Source organism: Culex quinquefasciatus, chromosome 3, assembly GCF_015732765.1.
Source record: "Culex quinquefasciatus strain JHB chromosome 3, VPISU_Cqui_1.0_pri_paternal, whole genome shotgun sequence".
Lineage (NCBI taxonomy): Eukaryota > Metazoa > Arthropoda > Insecta > Diptera > Culicidae > Culex > Culex quinquefasciatus.
The window spans coordinates 147,657,860-147,684,172 of NC_051863.1; the positions used below are offsets into that span (position 1 = coordinate 147,657,860).

General features: G+C 39.4%; 2 protein-coding genes across 19 annotated transcripts in view; both read right to left on the reverse strand.

The window, feature by feature from the left end:
• The window catches only part of LOC6036398 (potassium voltage-gated channel subfamily KQT member 1), a 349,585-nt gene that overhangs the window by 297,333 nt on the left and 25,939 nt on the right, over positions 1-26,313 (reverse strand). The window lies entirely within an intron of this gene.
• On the reverse strand, positions 12,919-14,208 carry LOC6036392. The gene has a single exon (XM_038263243.1). It carries the CDS (start codon positions 14,026-14,028, stop codon positions 12,997-12,999), a length of 1,032 nt encoding a protein of 343 aa, XP_038119171.1. The 5' UTR covers positions 14,029-14,208; the 3' UTR covers positions 12,919-12,996.

Consider the following 26,313-nt stretch of genomic DNA (forward strand, 5'->3'; position numbering starts at 1 on the left):
GATTGATCAAACTAAGTAATTTGCCTGTCCATTGCCGGGCCATTGTGGGTCTCGTGGCGCAGGGGTAGCGACTTCGGCTGCCGATCCCGATGATGCTATGAGACGCGGGTTCGATTCCCGCCTTATCCACTGAGCTTCTATCGGATGGTGAAGTAAAACGTCGGTCTCGGTTTCTCCTGTCTCGTCAGAGGCGCTGGAGCAGAAATCCCACGTTAGAGAAAGGCCATGCCCCGGGGGGCGTAGTGCCAATAGTTTAGTTTAGTTTAGTTTTGCCGGGCTCAGTTTTTGTAGATTATGGATCCAAAATTTGGATATTTAAAAATTGAGCTGCAGATTTGAACATTGTTCCATTCAGTAACATCTCATTTATCTTGTAGTTTTAGCATTACATTGGTTAGGATGGTCCAAATCTGGGCTTACTTGGGGCTATCCCCTGAAATCAAAGATTTACGCATCACTAGCCTAAGTTCCAAAATTTGAGCTTTTTCTGACCACTGACCACCAAGTTTGGGCAACTGTTTCAGTTTTTGACCAATGGAAGGCGCAATAACTATCCAGTTCTTTTTTTAAAACTTCATCATCCCGGTACGAGAATCGAACTCACGACCTCTGGATTGGAAAATCCAGCACGCCGTTAGTCGAAACCCATCCCCTACCGGTCAGTATTCCCAGTGAGCAGATTTACTCTTTGAAGGGATCTGACTTTGCCGAGCCAGACAGGAATCGAACCCATCACCTTCCGCTTACAAGGCGAAACCCGTAACCTCACGGCCACGGAAGCTCGGCAATCAATTCTTATCAATTTTCAGAACTAATATCTTCTTTAAATTTGGAAAAACTTTCCCGAAGACACCTTATTTTTTTTGGGTTTTTTGCTAAAAAGTTATTAACCTTCGAAAATAGCAATTTCCGAGCGGACTGCTCTAAGGGGCTACATAGAAATAATTACCGTTATCTGGGGCGAATCGGGACTACAGTCTGAATAGGGACAGCAAAAATCCTTAGATCTTGTTGTCTTATTTTTGATTGTAGAACTTAAGTATGACCCCTGAAGAACCATAAAATAATTTAGAATTTTTGGATTCAATGGGGTGGGTCTCGTGGCGCAGGGGTAGCGGCTTCGGCTGCCGATCCCGATGATGCTATGAGACGCGGGTTCGATTCCCGCCTTATCCACTGAGCTTCTATCGGATGGTGAAGTAAAACGTCGGTCCCGGTTTCTCCTGTCTCGTCAGAGGCGCTGGAGCAGAAATCCCACGTTAGAGGAAGGCCATGCCCCGGGGGGCGTAGTGCCAATAGTTTCGTTTTTTTTTCGGATTCAATGTGGCGGTCAAAATGGAGGTCAAGAAATATTTCTGGTGTTTTTTTTAAAGGTCTAATAAACCAAATTTCCAGTTTTTGCTTTTTGGGTGCTTTTGAAACCGTCAGGGGTATTAAAAAACACCCAAAAAGCAAAAACTTGGTGTATTGGACCATTAAAAAAACAGATGCCGAATTTGATGTTAAAAACAAGCAAATAAAACATGCCGATTTCATTTGTTGTTGTTGTTTAATATGAAAAACATTTGAGTGAATTTTGACTATTATCAGAAATACAATTCTAATTTTATCGTTTTGGTTTTAAGAATATGGTTAGTTACATATCTAAGACCTTAGAGAAAAATGCTTGAGAAATATCTGTGTGTATTTTGTTATTACTTTTTCGTAAACCTTTTTTCCGAAACCACTCGTCCAAAATGCTTTCTTTTGGTCACATTTTTTAGTTTCCACCGTGCCCAAACTCCAATTTTTATTTAATATATCAAAAATCGGAAGATCAACTAAGTGAATACTTATTATCAACTAATTTTCATTTTGTGCATGAGCTTGCGATTTTTAAAGGAAGAAATAAAATGATAAAAATATTCAAAACGTTAAAAAAATTTAAGCTTGGATTCAAAAGCTCTGAAATTAAATTAATTAAACATCACTTTCAAATTATATAATTTCTGATCAACAATTAATTTTTAAACTATTTAATTTCTATTTTTTGGATTTTACAGATTAGAATTTGCATTTTGAAAATTTTAAAATTTCTTTATTATTTTTTTTATAATTTCTTATTTCTGAATATCAATTGTAAATATTTTCCGAAGTTTATGTTGCCACCTTTTCAAAATGGACCAAAAAACAGAGAGCAAATACAATATTTAAAAAAAAATAGCTTCACAATTTTAATGGAAATAACTTATTTCGATTAAGTCTTTTTAGGACCAGCGACCAGGTTGGTCCGGAAAACAAATTTGAAATGTTTTTCCTGCTTTGATAATCATATACGACATGTCCTAAACTTGTTTAAAAATATTTAGAATTTTTGTAACATGTCGCGGAACCGCGGAAAGTTTTCTCTCACGAAAAAAGGATGCAATGACAACTGTACTGATTTGAAGTGTGTTTTGAACACTTTTAAAATAATAAAACCATAGCTTGTAGTTTTGATTTGTAACCCTCTCATCTTTGGTCAGAGTTTAGTGACATAAACTTCAGAATAATATTCGCAACGGCTAATTGAAGATTTAAAAATTTTACACTTTCAAATTTCTAAATTTTAATAATTTTTGATTTAAATTTTTTTGGTATAAGACAAAGAAATGCCGGAAATCAAAAATAAAAATAATAAAAACATAAAAAATTTAAGATAACAATTCAACAGAATAATATCAAAAAATCTGAAATTCCAAAAATTAAAAAATCTAAAATTGAAAAATTAATAAAATAATTGATACTTAAGAAATCCTAAACTAAAACTATCATTTTAAAATTGAGTTATTCAAAATCCAATAAATTATGTTTTTTCAATCTTAATTTTTGGATGCTTTAAATATGTTTATGTTTGAATTCTAGTATTCCTAAATTAATTTATATTTACCAGAAAATTAAGTGATTTTTGTAATGGCTTTTCCCTTATTTCAGCATTTTAAGATTCAGCGTTTTGATAGTCAGCTTCATGAGGCAATTCTTCAATATTATTTAAGTGAATACATTATTTTCAAACGTTATTTTCAGTCGCATCCAAATAAACAAATCAAAATCTCATCAACACATATTGCTCCCGAAGAAATATCTAACGACGCTTTTTGTTTCTGTTCCTTTTCAGCTACGTACCGCTTAAGAGAAGTCTTTTCGTAAACCTTTTCTTGACCGTTCCTTGAGATTTTTTTGTATGGAGTTTTAAGAGTCTCCGTACTACAGGACATTTTTTAAAATTTTCGTTTGAAAGTAAAATATTGTTCTTGTAGCAAAATTCAGACTAAGATTTGATTTACAGGAAAAATGTAATTGATTTAAGAATTTTTACATAAAGTATTCTTTACTTTTAAAACAAAAATTTAAGATAATAATTACACATGATAATTTCAAAAAAATCAGAAATTCCAAAAATGAAAAAAAAATCAAATACATAAAAAAAATATAAAATAATTACAACTAAAAAAATCCTTCCATTATAAAAAAAACATTTTTTATCATTTTTAAATAAAGATATTCAAAAAATAATTTTCAATCATTTCAATAAATTATGTTTTAATAATCTTATTTTTTTGATGCTTCGAATATTGGTATGTTTGAATTCAAGTGCAGACTAAGATTAGATTTACAGGATAAAATTAATCAATTTATGAATTCTTACATAAAGTTTTCTTTATTTTTAATTTAGCAAGGTTTCATAAATATAAAATTTCTTAACCATAAAATGTGCAGGATTTTGTTCCTAGAGTCAAGATATTGCATGAACAAACATCGATTTTAATAAATGGTTACAATCCTAAATTATTAAACATGTATATAGATTAAAATTTTATTAAAAAATTATATTTAGAATTGAGATCTGATTAAATTTTTTTGTCATGTTTTAAAATTTTATTTTTGCTCAAATTCTGGACCAATTTTCAGAAAACAATGAGTAATGAATTTGAAAATGGCGTTTAGTCGGAATATTAAAGTTAAACATGATTCGTTTTATTGTTTGATGCAATCGAGGAAAATTTTAACGGTTACATATGCATTTAAAAATGGTTACATATGCTTTATTAACCTGGCCATGGTCTTCGTTTTCTACATACACGAATGGTATTCCGGGTCTATAGGACCCAGAAATGTTTTCAGCTGCCAAAATTCGAGATTGTAACCGATTTTGGATGTCTTGACCGCAAATGAAAGGCTAGGATGTCTACTTTCTGAATCCGACTGGCAGAACCGGTTTTGGACACCGTGGCCACCGGGAACCTGCTATAACCGAAAAAAGTCCTTTTGAGGCCCCTACTTTGGGGACCTGTATCTCCGAAACGATTGCACATAGCAGGTTGCTTCCGGTTGCATTCGACAGATAATAACCTGAATTTTAAGCCCCAGAAAAATAATTGGTCCATAGTGGCCACCGGTTCCGGTAACCCGGAACTTCCGGAAAACTTGATTTTGCAGTTTTTGACATAAAACCGTCACACAGACCAGTATTTTGAAACGGATTATTTTGCAAATCATTGCAGAATGATACTACATACTACCCTGACTATTTGGTATCGGTTCTGGCCAACTCTGGCCAATCCGGAACCGGTTCCAGGGTACCACTAAAACGGTTCCAATAATTGTCACGCTAGAAACCCGTCATGTTGCATATCAAACTTCATGAAATTGCATGTTATGACCATCTGAGGTCATGCCGATGTCCTCTGACCCATCCTGGTCACTCCGAACCGGTTACCGGTGGCCACCGGGGGACACTATCGGAATATGCAATGAACCCTATCATCCGACGTATCAAACTTCATGAAATTGAAAGTTATGACCATCTGAGGTCATGCCGATGTCCTTTGACCCAACTTGGTCACTCCGGAACCGGTTACCGGTGGCCACTGAGGGACACTATCGGAATATGCAATGAACCCTATCATCCGACGTATCAAACTTCATGAAATTGAAAGTTATGACCATCTGAGGTCACGCCGATGTCCTCTGACCCATCCTGGTCACTCCGGAACCGGTTACCGGTGGCCACTGGGGGACACTATCGGAATATGCAATGAACCCTATCATCCGACGTATCAAACTTCATGAAATTGAAAGTTATGACCATCTGAGATCATGTCGATGTCCTCTGACCCATCCTGGTCACTCCGGAACCAGTTACCGGTGGCCACTGAGGGACACTATCGGAATATGCAATGAACCCTATCATCCGACATATCAAACTTCATGAAATTGAAAGTTATGACCATCTGAGGTCATGCCGATGTCCTCTGACCCATCCTGGTCACTCCAGAACCGGTTACCGGTGGCCACTTGGGGACACTATCGGAATATGCATAAACCATATCATCCGACGTATCAAACTTCATGAAATTGAAAGTTATGACCATCTGAGGTCATGCCGATGTCCTCTGACCCAACCTGGTCACTCCGGAACCAATTACCGGTGGCCACTGAGGGACACTATCGGAATATGCAATGAACCCTATCATCCGACATATCAAACTTCATGAAATTGAAAGTTATGACCATCTGAGGTCATGCCGATGTCCTCTGACCCATCCTGGTCACTCCAGAACCGGTTACCGGTGGCCACTGGGGGACACTATCGGAATATGCAATGAACCCTATCATCCGACATATCAAACTTCATGAAATTGAAAGTTATGACCATCTGAGGTCATGCCGATGTCCTCTGACCCATCCTGGTCACTCCAGAACCGGTTACCGGTGGCCACTGGGGGACACTATCGGAATATGCATAAACCATATCATCCGACGTATCAAACTTCATGAAATTGAATGTTATGACCATCTGAGGTCATGCCGATGTCCTCTGACCCATCCTGGTCACTCCGGAACCGGTTACCGGTGGCCACTGAGGGACACTATCGGAATATGCATAAACCCTATCATCCGACATATCAAACTTCATGAAATTGAAAGTTATGACCATCTGAGGTCACGCTGATGTCCCCTGACACAACCTGGTCACTCCGGAACCGGTTACCGGTGGCCACTGAGGGACACTATCGAAATATGCAATGAACCCTATCATCCGACATATCAAACTTCATGAAATTGAAAGTTATGACCATCTGAGGTCATGCCGATGTCCTCTGACCCATCCTGGTCACTCCAGAACCGGTTACCGGTGGCCACTTGGGGACACTATCGGAATATGCATAAACCCTATCATCCGACGTATCAAACTTCATGAAATTGAAAGTTATGACCATCTGAGGTCATGCCGATGTCCTCTGACCCATCCTGGTCACTCCAGAACCGGTTACCGGTGGCCACTGGGGGACACTATCGGAATATGCATAAACCATATCATCCGACGTATCAAACTTCATGAAATTGAACATTCTTACCATCTGAGGTCATGCTAACGTCCTTTGAACTTATCTGGTCACTCCAGAATCGGTTACCATTGGCAACTTGGTGACACTCTCTGAGTATGTAGTAAACCCTATCATCCGACGTATCAAACTTCATGAAATTGAAAGTCATGACCATCTGAGGTCATGCTAACGTTCTTTGAACTTATCTGGTCACTTCGGAATCGGTTTCCGATGGCCACTTGGGGACATTTGTGGAATATGCTAGAAATCCTATCATCCGAAATATGAAACTTGAATAGAAACCCTATCGTCCGACATATCAAACTTCATGAGGCCGTCTTTCTCTCAAACCGAGTGTTGCCGAGATTTGGGTGCAGAAACTCTTTCATCTAACCTTTGATTTTGATATTTTAGAAATTATAGACATAGTGTGATAGTGTGATAGTGTCCTCCAGTGGCCACCGGTAACCGGTTCCGGAGTGACCAGGATGGGTCAGAGGACATCGGCATGACCTCAGATGGTCATAACTTTCAATTTCATGAAGTTTGATATGTCGGATGATAGGGTTCATTGCATATTCCGATAGTGTCCCTCAGTGGCCACCGGTAACTGGTTCCGGAGTGACCAGGTTGGGTCAGAGGACATCGGCATAACCACAGATGGTCATAACTTTCAATTTCATGACGTTTGATACGTCGGATGATAGGGTTCATTGCATATTCCGATAGTGTCCTCCAGTGGCCACCGGTAACAGGTTCCGGAGTGACCAGGTTGGTCATAACTTTCAATTTCATGAAGTTTGATACGTCGGATGATAGGGTTCATTGCATATTCCGATAGTGTCCCTCAGTGGCCACCGGTAACCGGTTCCGGAGTGACCAGGTTGGGTCAAAGGACATCGGCATGACCTCAGATGGTCATAACTTTCAATTTCATGAAGTTTGATACGTCGGATGATAGGGTTCATTGCATATTCCGATAGTGTCCCCCGGTGGCCACCGGTAACCGGTTCCGGAGTGACCAGGATGGGTCAGAGGACATCGGCATGACCTCAGATGGTCATAACATGCAATTTCATGAAGTTTGATATGCAACATGACGGGTTTCTAGCGTGACAATTATTGGAACCGTTTTAGTGGTACCCTGGAACCGGTTCCGGATTGGCCAGAACCGATACCAAATAGTTAGGAGTAGTATGTAGTATCCTTCTACAATGATTTGCAAAATAATCCGTTTCAAAATACTGGTCTGTGTGACGGTTTTATGTCAAAAACTGCAAAAATCAAGTTTTCCGGAAGTTCCGGGTTACCGGAACCGGTGTCCACTATGGACAAATTATTTTTCTGGGGCTTAAAATTCAGGTTATTATCTGTCGAATGCAACCGGAAGCAACCTGCTATGTGCAATCGTTTCGAGATACAGGTCCCCAAAGTAGGGGCCTCAAAAAGGACTTTTTTCGGTTATAGCAGGTTCCCGGTGGCCACGGTGTCCAAAACCGGTTCTGCCAGTCGGATTCAGAAAGTAGACATCCTAGCCTTTCATTTGCGGTCAAGACATCCAAAATCGGTTACAATCTCGAATTTTGGCAGCTGAAATCATTTCTGGGTCCTATAGACCCGGAATACCATTGGTGTCAGTTTTTTTTTGGTGGGCACTTCCGGTGGCCACCGGAAGTTCATTTTTGGCCAGAATGTGTGTCTTAGTAAGATACACAAAGTCACAAAATTTCAGATCTCTAGGTGTTTTTGGTCAAAAGTTACAATTACTTTTATAGTGCTACTGGGTCCTATAGACCCGAAGACCATGCCCGGGTTAACAACTCTTCCAGTGAATATTTTGGCGTTAAAAATTAATATAATACACTTTATCTAAATTTTTTAACACATTAAAATTAAACACTGGCACTGATTTTTTTTCTTCAAATATATATTTGATATAGGCCTACACAGAAAAAAAATGTGAATTTACTCGACACGGAAAAAATGAATCACATGTAAACTCAGTTGATGTAAACTTGAGATTCGACGTATTTTTTTTTGTTGCCATGGAGACACTTCAGAAGCTGAAATTTCAACGATTATATTTTTTTGTATTTCATTAAAATTATTTATTTTTGAGAGCACCAGGAGCTTCGCAAAATATGAAATGGCTTCAATAGCTTAGAACAATGAAAATAAAACATTGTTTAAGTTTGTTTATAAAATTTTAAGAAAAACAAATATTCCAGTTATGAGTTTTATGTTGTGCTAGAAAAAATGAAAAATGTTAGATAAACCATCACAATTATCACACAGCTGAAAATGTAAAACCAGACGGTTTAAAATTTCTCTCAGTATAAAATACAGAAAACATAATACTTATGGTTAGATAAATCGATATTTATTTTAAAAAAAAATTATGCTTTCAAAAATTTGATTCAAGTTAAGTATATTTTAAATTTAGCGACGTTTATCACGAAATTGGATTACAATTAAACAATTCAAGAAAATGTTAAAAAAAAACACTTTCTCAACTCCTTTAATACAAACTAGCTGTTAAAATAAAGAAAAAAAAAATGACGAACGAGTTTCTTCAATAAATACATTGATAACTTAATATGACAATCTTCGAAAACTTTTTTGCATACATTACATTAAAATTTTACAATTCATCTCAATAATTATACCACAAACCAAGTGATGGTATAAATGATTTGCTGATTTTTATACTCCTTGAATTTTTGCACCCAAGCCCCCCCCGAACAAAAATCCTGGCTACGGCCCTGCTGGGTTGGAAACATTTTGCAGGCCTGCACCCACTCATCTTCCTCGGCTCGTGGATGTAACTTCTGGAGGTCCTGGTCAATAACGGAGTAGCAACTTGCTTGCTTATGCTTATGCTTATGCTGGACTTTTTTGCCTCAATTCTACTCATTACAGTAGTACGGGACAAAGGTACGCACTGGTCTTTTTGAATCTTATTTTTTACCTGAAAAGCTCATTTCTGGGGTTTCGTCATGTTTTAGGGCAAATTTTATGCGTTTGCAAAAATAAAGTGAAAAAAATAAGTTTTTTTGTAAGTTATTAAGAAAAGTCACTCTTTGACCATTTTGATCTAATATTTGAAATTTACAAAGTAAGGTTTACAAAACTTCAGGTATACGAAATCTTTGAAACCATTTCGCTAGTGTTTAGCCTAGCCAATTACCTTTGTAACTATTTTGGTATAAAAAAAATCAAACACGTTGGGTAACCTTAATTTCTAATAGTATAGATTCAAAATCACTGAAAATTAGTATTTCTGTCAAAATTGGACCAAAAGGTATAGCTTTTGCAAAATTAGAAGGGTTTTTAAACCTAAAAATTAAACTTTAGATTTATAAGTACTACTGTGTTCAAGAAACTCATTATACCAGAAAATTATCTTTATTTGGGCTTTTTTTAAATCCAAATTAAATAAGTCTTTATTGAACTTTGTTATGATAATTACATTTCTTCTACATGCTTAGTGGAATGTCATAATGCTCTTCATCTTTGTTGTATTTTTCGTTTTGTTAATAACTGTTCACATTCATTAATTTATTTTAAATTGTTTTACGTTTTTGCACTGAATCGAATACATTAGGGTAAAAAAGAAAAAAAAACACTTAAACAATTAATCCCAAATTAAAACTAAAAAAATACATTCATTGAAATATTCAACTTCATTAGAACGAGTAAACTACGAACTGTATTTCAAGATAAATCCTCCAGGCGTTCTTACTTGTTCCTGACGAGTTTTGCATCCACGCAGTGTTGTAGTCATCTCTCTGAAAATGTTCAGAAGTTCTTGTGGTGAAAACAAGTCACTACTGCCATTATTCGTTGATGCTGGTTGATTTTCCCTCGGTTGTTGACTGAAGCCTGGAGGTGCAACTTTTTGCCGCTGATTCAACGGCAATTGCTGTAGATTTGGAACCACTCGAGCAGATCCCGCTCCTGGTGACGCCAAAGTAGGAGAATCCACGTCCGTGAATGCTGGTGGTGTTTTGCGACGATTTGGTTGGTGCCTCATCGTCGCTTGATGCCGAATTTTTACAAACTCAGCAAGTTTAGGGCAGCTCCGATTCTTGGTCGAATGGTCGCTACCGCAACTGAAGCATTTAGCTTCGATGTTCTCGTTGGTTGTGTTGCAAGCTTGAGTTTTGTGCTCACCTCCGCAGGTTGCACAACGACTCTTGATGAAACAGTTCCTTCCACCATGCCCAAACCACAAGCAGTTCGAACATTGCGAACAGCAAGTCAAACACCCACCGATAGAACATTTTTTAAGGTAAAATACATTATCAGGTTCTACAACTCTCTTACGCAAGCTTTGCAACAAAATACTTCAGATTTCTTAGCACCAAAGTACTACTGGTTTTCATTTACAAAGTATAAATGAAACAGATAATCTTAATTTTCCTCAAACAAAAATCTGTTCAAATTTAATCCAATCGAAAGAACAAAACCACCCAACGAAAAGCAAACGAGATAAGATTTTCTTGTCCCACACCCCCTTCAACTCAAAAATTACTCAGCTCGTCTTCGCCCGCTGATATTAATGAGAAAATCAATAAAAATGAAATTAGACCTCACCATCAGCAGTACCGGACCGGGTTGTGTTGGTGGTGTGGTTGGTTGGTGATACAACACACCGCGTCCTTGCCCACCACTACCAAAGCCATTCCAACACTGGATCGGGAGGGGGGGGGGGGGGCGAAGAGGGATGAAGTAGGTGTGACGGGAAGGACATCCACGCTTTTGAATTAAGCTTTCCAATACGTAATGGACCGAGTAAACACAGAAAGCGGAAAGCTGGGGAAAAGTGTGCTGGTCAGGTCAGGAGAAAAGCTCAAGAGCACACGTACACCACCACAACGCTGACGAAAGCTGACGCTGCCATTGTCTGTGTGTGAAGTAATAAAATATTATATTGTTGGAAAATGTACACAACATTTTCCTCCCTTTCTCGCGCGAAGGAAAATAAAGCAGCTAAAGCATAAAATACTGCTTTCGATGGGTGGTTCGTTTTGTTTCCTGCGGTACGCCCGAGATTTGTTCTTGCAACGACATTAGGAGGTTGGATGGTTTTGGTCGTTTGTGGAGAGTTGGAATAATTTCTTGGTACAGTAATGGCATTTCAGCATTTCTCTGAGATTTCGGTCATTCGTTTTTTTTTTTTTGATTTTTTAATCCGGCTGAAACTTTTTTGGTGCCTTCGGTATGCCCAAAGAAGCCATTTTGCATCATTAGTTTGTCCATATAATTTTCCATGCAAAGAAAAAATACCGATTCCGTAGAGAACTGCTCATTTGTCTATTCAAATGAATCATTAACTTCTGCGCAAAAATTTAGTATTGTGGAATGAAAATTCAAATGATGCTGCAAACAAGGTTTTATTCATGATGTTCATTTAAATATCTGAAATGCACTCATGTTTTGAATGATGCTGTTGAGTTTTACAATAGATAAAAAAAATACTTCTTCCTGAACCGAACAATAGTTCGAAAAATCGTGCTCAAATAATCTTTGTGTAGTGTAGATCCCTTAGGTGTACTGCGCCCAAATCCCATCCCAAATATGAGCTTGATTGGTTGCGACAGGACCTGGCGCTTTGACTTTGAATTTTAAATGGGATTTAACCCGTAAAATCGGTTCGTTTTGGTTTTTGCCAGTTTTTAGTCCCTAAACGATTTTTGCATTTTTTTTTAAACCTTATGAACTAATGGTCCGTGTTCCAAGGAACAACTTTGCCGAAGAGCGCGAAAAGATTCGTCCACTATTTAAAATGTTACAGAATTTATAACACCGCCGCTCAAAACATTAACATTTTCCTCTCAGGGATCATGCCCTGAAATGCCCGCTAAAATTACCAATTTTGTTACATTCTAACGTTATTATATGATTTCATCGTCGTCATGATAACTTGTCAAAGGTGCATTTCGTGCCAAATTAAGTTAATAACGCCATTTTGAGCAGCTCACAATGCCTCACCTTTTGACCTTCACAGATCCCCAAATTTCGATTTCAATCCTGAGATATTCAGCATTGTTGTTACTCTTCAAATGAAAAAAAAGGTTCAATCTTGTCGTGCTATCTTGACACAGCCTGAAAATTGATGTAAGTGCGACAATTGGCCAAAAGGATTTCAGAACATATTTGACACATGTACGAGCTCGACTACCGTAAACATTTTCAATTATATTTTGGGACTCTCTTTTCAGCACTGTTAATAATTATATCATACAGGGGAAGAGCATGTATTGTTGCATACACTAATTTTTTTCAACTAATCGAAAATAATACTTAATCGTCATCCTTTTTTTCCATTCAAAATACCCGGACATTCCGGTCATACGACCACAAAAAAATCGCAGGCATAAGATCAGATTTAGTTTACCTTTTCAAAACATAAAATTAACCGTGGTTTTTCTATGTACATAGGACCTTTTGAAAAAGTAAGCGAGAGATTATGATTTTGTTGCTTAACTACTAAAGTAGATTGTACTATTTAGACTCATCAAATTATAGTTTAGTAATGTGTTTTAATAAATAAAAATTAAATGGACTGTATTCATGAAATGAAAATATTAAATTTATTAAAATATGTATGCTTCCGATTCACTTACACACGAAAAGTGTACATTTATCCTCGCTTGTCAATCTTTTCCTGCAACTCCTTAATTTTTTTCTCGTGCTCAACTACCGTAGCGTTACGCGCGTTGATGTCACCCAACAGCCTTTCCTTCCGATAATCCAAATCTTGCAGCTCTTCCTCGATCTTGGCAATGTCTTCTTGCAGGTTTTGCAGCTTCCGTTCCTCTTCGATGACCTGCTCAAGGGTGGCCTTATTGTCGGCATCACGTTTCGTGAAAATCTGTTTTAGCTGCTCATCCGGTTTTGCTGGAACTTTAAACCCATCGTCTTGGTACAACTTTCCAATGTAACCGGTCAAATCGTTCAGCGTTGTTTGCAGTTGATTGTTTTCGTTCTCGATACGAGCCTTTTCATTTTGTTTGTTTTCAAGCAAGTATCTTTGCTGATTGAGGATACCTTGAAGGGCTTCCTTATCCTGCGCAACCAAAGATTGAACATCGTTGGCGGCCGCATTGGCAACCTCGTACACCTTGTTGTCGTCTCCGTCGCACGGGCTTGGCTTGTAGTTGGCACAGTTGGGACCGCGTTGTTGATGCATTGAAGAGTTTTGCAGGGCCTCGTGTTGACGTTTGTTGTACCGAATCACTCGATCGGCGTAAGGTGCTGATGATTGTATGCAGCACAGACCATTTGTACCAAGGCTTCCGTACTTACAGCTAGGGTTGTCTGGAAGTTTTCTTACATTGTTTCTTTCAATGAATACTTTCAACGAATTGCAATCCCAGTCGTTTTCACGAAGATCGATGCTTTTTAAGCTGGAAAATGTTTTTTCCGTCGTGATCATTACAATCTCGTTATTCTGAAGGTAAAGTTCTTTAACATTTGGTACAGAGTTGAAAGATTTGTCAACAATAGTAAGTATGTTGCTGGACAAATCAAGATATTGTAAACTGCTTAAAATTCTGTCGCCAGATGTTTGAAAAATACGGTTGTTGGCCAAGTTCAAGTAACTTAGAGACCGGGGTAAATCATCGAAATTGACTTCACTTATTTCATTGCACGAAAGATCGAGTGTTACCATTTTGGATTGCCTACTGATGTCGGGAATTCTATCCAATTGATTTTGGAAAGATTTAACTCTTCAACAATGGTGCCTGCAAATGTCACTCGCGAAAGTTTGTTACGCATCGCTAGAAATATCCTTACACCTCTTGGCACCATTACGTATCTCAACTGATTATAAGTCAAATCAATCTCTTGGACTTGGTTACCAATTGCTTGCAGATCATCTTTCAGTAGATTGTAAGACAGATTTAGTGCTTTTAATTGACTAGCGGTTCCAACATCTTGACCGAAAAACCGTTCCATCAAATTTCCATGCAGGTCAATCGATTCCGCCGACTGCCGATGCTGCGCCAATCCAGACGGAATCTCATTGCTGTTCGAGGTGATAATCCTTAGGTTTCTGCAAGTTGTTTTATCTTTGCAACTGACAATCGCTTTTGAAGATGCTAATGATACAACGCACAGTAAACTCCTTAAAATGCAAAATAACATCATTTAAGCACAAGTTAATCACCAATTCTATCTAAAATTACCACAATCCCAGCACCAACTTTGTTCCCATGATTCCACCGTCAAGCAAACGAACCTTCTTCCACAAAACTTAAACCAGCAATGATCGCAACGTCCCGGGCCGCGATCTTGTGCGACTCGGCGGGAATTCCCAGCGATAACTACCGCTCGGGAGGCCGTAGGTTATCAACCAGGGAAGGCAAGAACGAAAGAGAGAGACAACATGAACGCGTTTATGCGCAAACTTTGAGCGATCTTGGGCGGACTGAACGACGAGTTGATGGTGGTTGAAAGAAGAGCCAAGATGAAAACGCGATCGCGAATCGTCGAGGGAATCCCCCATAAAGAGTGTGACAAGAGGGGCAGCGTGCAAACAACTTCGTTTAGAATTGCTGGAGTGATATTTGAGAAGTGGTTAAAGCGAAACCAATTCTTCTTCACTCGTTTTTTAAAAACGAGTTTCCCAATATACTGATCGTTAGCATTATGATATGAAGTCAAACATTATTTTGCGTGTGCATTTCGTTATTATCGTGCGAAGCGATACAATACACTTTTTATAGAGATCAAGGCATGCGTGTATCCTCCAGAGCAAGCAGCAGTTAAGTGCTCAGAGCTCTAAAAGTTTTTTCGAATTTTCCGCCGTTTTCGACTTTGATTACCCGCGAGTTTGCTCCACCAGCATGCCGAAGGCCGGCCGTGGCCGTGGCAGTTCGAGTGCGGCCTCGAAAAACCCGCGAAGTTCGTCTACCGGCCGAGTGCAAAAGGTAAACAAAACAACGCCGCCGCGTCGTCCGCCATCGCGCAGGGGAGTGTGCTGATGGATTCAATCCGGAGTTATTACACGCTAATTACCGTGTCCAGGATCGCAGCCCTATAAGAAGCAGACTCCGCTCAGGTACTTCCGGCAATCTGTCGACCGGTGGCGCATCAACATCCGTCAACATTCCCACCAGTAACAAGTTCGCGAGACTGAGTGACGAGGAAACCAACAACAACAACACCGACGGTAGCAGCACTACCGACGACGACGACGACGATGGACGTGCACGCAAAAAAGGTAGTACGACAAAAAAAGATAATTCTCCGAAGTAACGGCGACCACCTCCAATTTTTGTTTTGGATACGTTGGCGGACGATGTTGACGAATTGCTGGAAGGCCTCCAATATAGTCTGAAAATTGGAAAATCGAAAGTACAAGTGATTACTTTCAACAAAAAGAATTTCGACCTGGTGGTGAAAGAACTGAAGTGTAGCAACTTCAAGTTCTACACATTCGATCCAGTTGAGAAGACCGCGGTTAAGGTAGTCCTGCAGGGCTATCAAGACCGCCCAATCGCCGACCTGAAGGGACACCTCTCAGGTGCCGGAATAACGCCACGGGAGATAAAAGTGCTCTCGCGCAAGACAACAGTCACAGGTACGCACACTTTGTACCTGTTGTACTTCGACCGCGGCACCGTCAAAATCCAAGACCTGCGACGGACTAAGGCGTTGGACGGTTTTTGGGTAAACTGGCGGTTTTACTCCAAAAACCCAATGGACGTAGCGCAATGCCACCGTTGCCAGAAGTTCGGCCACGGCTCGCGGAACTGCAACCTCCCGCCCCGCTGCGTGAAGTGTGGTGAAACACACCTCTCAGAGAAGTGTGCACTGCCGTGCAAGGCGGACTTGGGGGACAAGGCAGAGCACACCAAGGCGCGGATTAAGTGCGCCAACTGTGACGGCAACCATACCGGTAATTACCGCGGATGCGTCGCGCGCAAGGCGTACCTCGAGGAGCAGGAAAAGAGGAAGAAGAAAGCAGCAGCATCCCACCCTTCTCAGCGCAATACGAGCGCAACCGTTCCTGCAGCTGGACAGCGTACGGTTCCCGTAAACAACTCAGCGTTCCCTCCTGGATGGGGGCGATCGTTCGTCAGCGTGGTCGCTGCCGGTAGCGGTGATGCGGCCCAGCAAGAAGTAACCGGGGAAGATCTATTCACCTTGCCAGAGTTTTTTGCTCTAGCGGGTGAGATGATGACGCGGTTCCGGACCTGCCGTAACAAGGCGGAGCAATTTCTGGCCCTCGGGGAGCTAATGATTAAGCACATCTACAATAGATAAAAAAAAACTGTGATCTAGTTTAAGCTTTTTCTATTTCTATCCCCTTTCCTTTGCAATTTCAGTAAGTTTTTTCTAAATTTTTTCTTACTTTTGGTAATCTCTTAGTCATAAGCAATAATCGTTCCAAAATGGATTTGAGATTTAACACACAGTTGAAAGGAACTCCAAAACTCTGTTATGTACTGCGAATGAACTTATTGTAACATGATTATTCACTAATAAAACCGAATTGAATTGAAAAAAGTACAAATATATCACTTAAGTGGTCATAACTCGAGACAGGGTTGCCAGATCTTCAATGTTGTGGACTCGTTGGAAAGGTCTTTCAATTACCTAACCAACGATATGTCGGATGATGGATCCGGACATCGTTTACATACATTTAAGTGAGATCCGGCATCAAAAAAGTACAAATAACTCACTTAAGTGGTCATAACTCGAGACAGGGTTGCCAGATCTTCAATGTTGTGGACTCGTTGGAAAGGTCTTTTAATTACCTAACCAACGATATGTCGGATGATGGATCCGGACATCGTTTACATACATTTAAGTGAGATCCGGCATCAAAAAAGTACAAATATATTACTTAAGTAGTCATAACTCGAGACAGGGTTGCCAGATCTTCAATGCTAAGGACTCGTTAGAAAGGTCTTTCAATTACCTAACCAACGATATGTCGGATGATGGATCCGGACATCGTTTACATACATTTAAGTGGGATCCGGTTTCAAAAAAGTACAAATATATCACTTAAGTGGTCATAACTCGAGACAGGGTTGCCAGATCTTCAATGCTGTGGACTCGTTAGAAAGGTCTTTCAATTACCTAACCAACGATATGTCGGATGATGGATCCGGACATCGTTTACATACATTTAAGTGAGATCCGGCATCAAAAAAGTACAAATATATTACTTAAGTGGTCATAACTCGAGACAGGGTTGCCAGATCTTCAATGTTGTGGACTCGTTGAAAAGGTCTTTCAATTACCTAACCAACGATATGTCGGATGATGGATCCGGACATCGTTTACATACATTTAAGTGAGATCCGGCATCAAAAAAGTACAAATATATCACTTAAGTGGTCATAACTCGAGACAGGGTTGCCAGATCTTCAATGCTGTGGACTCGTTAGAAAGGTCTTTCAATTACCTAACCAACGATATGTCGGATGATGGATCCGGACATCGTTTACATACATTTAAGTGAGATCCGGCATCAAAAAAGTACAAATATATCACTTAAGTGGTCATAACTCGAGACAGGGTTGCCAGATCTTCAATGTTGTGGACTCGTTAGAAAGGTCTTTCAATTACCTAACCAACGATAGGTCGGATGATGGATCCGGACATCGTTTACATACATTTAAGTGAGATCCGGCATCAAAAAAGTACAAATATATCACTTAAGTGGTCATAACTCGAGACAGGGTTGCCAGATCTTCAATGTTGTGGACTCGTTAGAAAGGTCTTTCAATTATCTAACCAACGATATGTCGGATGATGGATCCGGACATCGTTTACATACATTTGAGTGAGATCCGGCATCAAAAAAGTACAAATATATCACTTAAGTGGTCATAACTCGAGACAGGGTTGCCAGATCTTTAATGTTGTGGACTCGTTGGAAAGGTCTTTCAATTACCTAACCAACGATAGGTCGGGTGATGGATCCGGACATCGTTTACATACATTTAAGTGAGATCCGGATATATGTGAAAACACATTTTTATACATAACTTTTGAACTAGTTATCGAAACTTCAAACAATTCAATAGCGATGTATGGGACCCTAAACCAAGTCGAATGCAACTGGTTTGGTCAAAATCGGTTCAGCCAGTTCTGAGAAAACTCAGTGAGAATTTTGGTCACATACATACATACACACACATACACACACACATACACACACACATACACACACACAGACATTTGTTCAGTTTTCGATACTGAATCGATATGTATACATGAAGGTGGGTCTTTGAGCTTTTAATAAAAACTAACTTAATCCACCTATGTGGTTGGAGCCTTCCTCACAACAATGGCTGTACACAAGTTTAATCTATTTTTTAGATCCGGCTTCCAAAAAGTACATCGATATCACTTAAGTGGCCATATCTCGAGACAGGGTTGCCAGATCTTCAATGTTTTGGACTCGTTGGAAAGGTCTTTTGATAACCTAACCAACAATAGGTCGGATAGAGGATCCGGACATAGTTTACATACATTTAAGTGAGATCCGTCTTCAATATCTCGCCATATCTCGAGACAGGGTTGCCAGATCTTCAATGTATTGGACTCGTTGGAAAGGTCTTTTGATAACCTAACCAACAATGGGTCGGATGGTGGATCCGGACATAGTTTACATACATTTAAGTGAGATCCGGCTTCTAAAAAGTATATCAATATCACTTAAGTGACCATATCTCGAGACAGGGTTGCCAGATCTTCAATGTTTTGGACTCGTTGGAAAGGTCTTTTGATAACCTAACCAACAATGGGTCGGATGGTGGATCCGGACATAGTTTACATACATTTAAGTGAGAACCGGCTTCAAAAAAGTACATCAATATCACTTAAGTGGCCATATCTCGAGACAGGGTTGTCAGATCTTCAATGTTTTAGACTCGTTGGAAAGGTCTTTTGATAATCTTACCAACAATGGGTCGGATGATGGACCCGGACATAGTTTACATACATTTAAGTGAGATCCGGCTTCAAAAAAGTACATCAATATCACTTAAGGGGCCATATCTCGAGACAGGGTTGCCAGATCTTCAATGTTTTAGACTCGTTGGAAAGGTCTTTTGATAATCTTACCAACAATGGGTCGGATGGTGGATCCGGACATAGTTTACATACATTTAAGTGAGATCCGGCTTCCAAAAAGTACATCAATATCACTTAAGTGGCCATATCTCGAGACAGGGTTGCCAGATCTTCAATGTTTTGCACTCGTTGGAAAGGTCTTTTGATAACCTAACCAACAATGGGTCGGATGGTGGATCCGGACATAGTTTACATACATTTAAGTGAGATCCGGCTTCAAAAAAGTATATCAATATCACTTAAGTGACCATATCTCGAGACAGGGTTGCCAGATCTTCAATGTTTTGGACTCGTTGGAAAGGTCTTTTGATAACCTAACCAACAATGGGTCGGATGGTGGATCCGGACATAGTTTACATACATTTAAGTGAGATCCGGCTTCAAAAAAGTACATCAATATCACTTAAGTGGCCATATCTCGAGACAGGGTTGCCAGATCTTCAATAATTTAGACTCGTTGGAAAGGTCTTTTGATAATCTTACCAACAATGGGTCGGATGATGGACCCGGACATAGTTTACATACATTTAAGTGAGATCCGGCTTCAAAAAAGTACATCAATATCACTTAAGGGGCCATATCTCGAGACAGGGTTGCCAGATCTTCAATGTTTTAGACTCGTTGGAAAGGTCTTTTGATAATCTTACCAACAATGGGTCGGATGGTGGATCCGGACATAGTTTACATACATTTAAGTGAGATCCGGCTTCCAAAAAGTACATCAATATCACTTAAGTGGCCATATCTCGAGACAGGGTTGCCAGATCTTCAATGTTTTGCACTCGTTGGAAAGGTCTTTTGATAACCTAACCAACAATGGGTCGGATGGTGGATCCGGACATAGTTTACATACATTTAAGTGAGATCCGGCTTCAAAAAAGTATATCAATATCACTTAAGTGACCATATCTCGAGACAGGGTTGCCAGATCTTCAATGTTTTGGACTCGTTGGAAAGGTCTTTTGATAACCTAACCAACAATGGGTCGGATGGTGGATCCGGACATAGTTTACATACATTTAAGTGAGATCCGGCTTCAAAAAAGTACATCAATATCACTTAAGTGGCCATATCTCGAGACAGGGTTGCCAGATCTTCAATAATTTAGACTCGTTGGAAAGGTCTTTTGATAATCTTACCAACAATGGGTCGGATGATGGACCCGGACATAGTTTACATACATTTAAGTGAGATCCGGCTTCAAAAAGTACATCAATATCACTTAAGTGGCCATATCTCGAGACAGGGTTGCCAGATCTTCAATGTTTTGGACTCGTTGGAAAGGTCTTTTGATAACCTAACCAACAATGGGTCGGATGGTGGATCCGGACATAGTTTACATACATTTAAGTGAGATCCGGCTTCAAAAAAGTATATCAATATCACTTAAGTGACCATATCTCGAGACAGGGTTGCCAGATCTTCAATGTTTTGGACTCGTTGGAAAGGTCTTTTGATAACCTAACCAACAATGGGTCGGATGGTGGATCCGGACATAGTTTACATACATTTAAGTGAGATCCGGCTTCAAAAAAGTACATCAATATCACTTAAGTGGCCATATCTCGAGACAGGGTTGCCAGATCTTCAATAATTTAGACTCGTTGGAAAGGTCTTTTGATAATCTTACCAACAATGGGTCGGATGATGGACCCGGACATAGTTTACATACATTTAAGTGAGATCCGGCTTCAAAAAGTACATCAATATCACTTAAGTGGCCATATCTCGAGACAGGGTTGCCAGATCTTCAATGTTTTGGACTCGTTGGAAAGGTCTTTTGATAACCTAACCAACAATGGGTCGGATGATGGATCCGGACATAGTTTACATACATTTAAGTGAGATCCGGCTTCAAAAAAGTATATCAATATCACTTAAGTGACCATATCTCGAGACAGAGTTGCCAGATCTTCAATGTTTTGGACTCGTTGGAAAGGTCTTTTGATAACCTAACCAACAATGGGTCGGATGGTGGATCCGGACATAGTTTACATACATTTAAGTGAGATCCGGCTTCAAAAAAGTACATCAATATCACTTAAGTGGCCATATCTCGAGACAGGGTTGCCAGATCTTCAATGTTTTAGACTCGTTGGAAAGGTCTTTTGATAATCTTACCAACAATGGGTCGGATGATGGACCCGGACATAGTTTACATACATTTAAGTGAGATCCGGCTTCAAAAAAGTATGTCAATATCACTTAAGTGACCATATCTCGAGACAGGGTTGCCAGATCTTCAATGTTTTGGACTCATTGGAAAGGTCTTTTGATAACCTAACCAATGATGGGTCGGTTGATGGATCCGGACATAGTTTACATACATTTAAGTGAGATCCGGCTTCAAAAAAGTACATCAATATCACATAAGTGGCCATATCTCGAGACAGGGTTGCCAGATCTTCAATGTTTTGCACTTGTTGGAAAGGTCTTTTGATAACCTAACCAACAATGGGTCGGATGGTGGATCCGGACATAGTACACATACATTTAAGTGAGATCCGGCTTCAAAAAAGTACATCAATATCACTTAAGTGGCCATATCTCGAGACAGGGTTGCCAGATCTTCAATGTTTTGAACTCGTTGGAAAGGTCTTTTGATAACCTAACCAACGTTGGGTCGGATGATGGACCCGGACATAGTTTACATACATTTAAGTGAGATCCGGCTTCAAAAAAGTACATCAATATCACTTAAGTGGCCATATCTCGAGACAGGGTTGCCAGATCTTCAATGTTTTGGACTCGTTGGAAAGGTCTTTCGATTACCTAACCAACGATGGGTCGGATGATGGATCCGGACATCGTTTACATGCAGTTAAGTGAGATCCAAATATATGTGAAAACACATTTTTATACATAACTTTTGAACTAGTTATCGAAACTTCAATCTGTATAAAACTCGATCTATGGGACCCTAAACCAAGTCGAATGCAATAGGTTCGGGTCAAATCGGTTCAGCCAGTGCCGAGAAACATGAGCTAGTTTGTTGGTCACATACATACATACACACACACATACACACACACATACACACACACATACACACACACATACACACACACATACACACAGACATTTGTTCAGTTTTCGATTCTGAGTCGATATGTATACATGAAGGTGGGTCTACGACGTTTTTAAACGAAGTTCATTTTTAGAGCAGGATTATAGCCTTACCTCAGTGAGGAAGGCAAAAGTTCATTTTTAGAGCAGGATTATAGCCTTACCTCAGTGAGGAAGGCAAAACCAGTTTTGGTTCACTGGAATTAGGTTTTACGCCGACTCGATGTGGAGGTTAGAAGGAGAAGTTATACCGAAAGGTGGTCCCGGGGGGACAAGGGCACGGCGTTCAAGGACTGGTTTAGTGGGTCGGGAAAACTCTTTTTTTTGTTTTCCCAACCCCACACTACCTGAGTAAAGAATTCTCAGGTGTCTGGTAGCAGATTCCGACCTTGTAAAAAAAAAAAAAAAAAAAATACACACACACATACACACACACAGACATTTGTTCAGTTTTCGATACTGAATCGATATGTATACATGAAGGTGGGTCTTTGAGCTTTTAATAAAAAGTTCATTTTTAGAGCAGGATTATAGCCTTACCTCAGTGAGGAAGGCAAAATCAGTTTTGGTTCACTGGAATTAGGTTTTACGCCGACTCGATTTGGAGGTTAGAAGGAGTGCACTGTTTACATGGACATAGCACAGTTCGATGCGGTCGTCGATTTTGTTCGGGGAAATTCATCGACAATCGACGAAGACCATGTAAACAGTGCACACGAACTGTAAAATCAGCCAAAATTTACTCCCCCTCCCCCTTTGTCACGCTTTCCTATACTTATAACACGCAATGTCACACTTTCTCAGACACCCCCTCCCCTAGAGCGTGACATACTTTATGGATGACGCCTTATGTTATTTATAACAAGATTTGTTATTCTTTGTTATGAATTTTTTGTTATTGGATTGTTATTGTAATAACAGACTAATAACATTTTAAGTTATTCTTCGAACAAATCTTTGTTATTATTTTTTGTTATTTTAGCAACTAATCCGATCATCCCAGATACAGTTGGCGGTATTCTTCAATAACAAAAAATGTTATTCCAATGTTGTTTTGGCATTCAATAAATATCAAACAAAAACAAATTGTGGTATAATAACATAAACTGTTATTCAACTCTTATGCAAAAATGGATTTTGCAAGAATATTCCATAACTTTTTTTGTTATTTTAACAGTATTCGTTATTACAATACTCTTAAAATAACAGAAAGTGTTATGGATTGTTCTTGAAAAATCCATTTTTGCATAATAGTTAAATAAAAGTTTATGTTATCATAACAAAATTTGTTATTGGTTCTGATATTGATTGAAAGCCAAAACAACTTTGGAATAACATTTTTTGTTATGGAAGAATACCTCCAATTGTTATTGGGATGGTCGGATTAGTTGCTTACATTCCAACGCCCAAGGCTCCAAAAAAGTAGGAACGGTAACTTCAACTCGCTGGTTTTCGGGCATAACTAAACTGATTAAGATGATTCTTCTTTCCAGTGATTTGTAAAGATGTCTAGATGATTCTAGAACTTTGCAGAACTTAATTTGATCAAATCTGTAATTTATGCGATCAAAACATCGCTCCAACTTTTTTCGCGTGTAAAAAAATCGCCAAAAATTCCGCGGAGTCAGTCGTTTTAGAAAAAGGTGGAACGATGTTTTCGGTCGCAGAAATTACAGATTTGTTCAAATCAAGTTCTGCAAAATTTTAGTATCATTTAGACATATTTACAAATCACTGGAAACAAGAATCGTCCCGATTGGTTGAGTAACGCCCGAGAACCAGCGAGTTGAAGTTACCGTTCTACCTTTTTTGGGAGGCTTGGGCGTCCGTGTAAGTTAGACTTGTGCTAGTGCTTTGAAGGGACGAGTTTTCCAGAAACCAGAATTTAAGGGCTAGCTGGGTATAAGTAAACGTTAAATGTGCACTTCGGTTCTAGCGATACATTTGGACAGTACAGAGTGGAAAAGGCAGAGCCAAAGAGGATTCAAAAAACATTCAAACCTCTTCGGCGGCGATGTTACGGCAGTGGATCGCTCGACACACTCGCTCAACAATAGCGTGTGTGCGTGTCCCATCTGCCTAATAACAGAAGAAGCCTTTGTGATTCTATAAATAGAATTGCAAGTCCGCAATAGATCTAATTCCTGGTCGCAGTGGATAGTGGCATCAAACAAAAAAAAAAAAAAGTTAGACTTGCGTTGGGCGTTCCAGTGTTAAAATAACAAAAAATAATAACAAAGATTTGTTCGAAGAATAATTCCAACTGTTATTAGTCTGTTATTACAATAACAAAAAAGTCATAACGTCGAATAACAAATCCTGTTATAAATAACATAAAATGTTATTGGCCTAGTATTTTCAAATATCAAAAAATGTTATTCCCACGTTATTTCCGTCTGCTCGGGATTTCCGTCTGCCCAGGAAAATATCTGTTTTTACCTGTTTTCGTCATTTTCCGTTTTGGCGTGTGGCACATCGAAAAAAAACACAGTTTAAAAAGAAAAATATGTTCAGGTCGAGACCTTCAAATTAGCGCAAAAATCTGGGGAAAATGCCTTTTTGTCCACCCTATCGCCAAACAAAAAAATACGGGTCTTTTAATTTTGGCCAGGGCATTTCCATGCCTAATTTAAGCCAAATCCAAGCACTTTTGATTTGGAGACTTCCTGTTTGACGTGGAATAGTAAAATCATCTAATATAGCAATATCTTTTATCTCGTTCAATTTCTCAGGCTTATCGGAGAGGTTTTTCGATTATCCATCCAAAGATGGGTCACATGGTATTGACCTTCTTTAAAGCTCATTAGAAAGGTCTTTTAAATAGCTTTATAAAAATGTATAACATGACGGATTTTCTCACAAAACCACACATTTACAATCTTTCGGACTGAATTCGAATTTGAAACTACAGCCATTTGCTCTGGAATTTTTAAAAAAAGTATTATGTTAAAAACTGAGTCATCCATACATTATCGTTTATGTTAATGGCTTAGATTCACTCATTAAAACATAATCCTCTATTATGCATCTTATTTTCATCAGCGATGTCATATTCAATCTTGATATCATATGTGTCACGTTTCCGAGCATCCAAAAGACTTCTACCCACATTGCTTGCTTACTCTTACCATGCCATTTCTAGAGTGATAACTACATATTCCCGCCAATAGCCAGATCGCATTCCACTAAACTTTGGCACGGCGTCACAAGTCACACGCGGTTAGAAGCCATTTGTTGCCATCGCATAACATAGATATTACCGTACCGGTGCCGTTTTTCTAGCAACATAGAAGAAGCTAGATATGGCTTTCACCGAATTGAACGTGTATGTACTGCTGGAACAGCACAGGTCATAAACAACCTTCGACATGCTGTCGATCTCTAGGGGATAAGAGGGTTGATTATATGTTTTTAACATGCCGTATTTCACATCATATTGAAAAGTTTGTCCCCTGAAAATGTAATAAAAGCGCTCAACTTTTCTTTAATCAGAAAGGTTTAAAATTGTTGCCTACATCAGGGAGTTTTCCATCAACCCAAACGGAAAAAGAGGAACTCAACCAACCCCAACTGACCCTGTTGCCGGAAGCCACGCCATCATCAGTTGGCTGGTTCCGGCGAACCATGCTGGCTGGCTGCAAAAAAAAAAACTCCCGTCCATAAACCGACTCCCATTATAATACCTGTCAAAATTACACTTATTTACATAGCACATGGGACTCGCGCGGCGCGAAAAGGTGGCGCCAGTGTGCCAACAAGCATAAGGTACCTCACCAGAGCACACTGGAAG

What these genes read in the sequence shown, in the direction of transcription:
- LOC6036392 (XM_038263243.1), bottom strand. Translation starts at nt 14,028, where the DNA reads ATGGTAACACTCGATCTTTCGTGCAATGAAATAAGTGAAGTCAATTTC.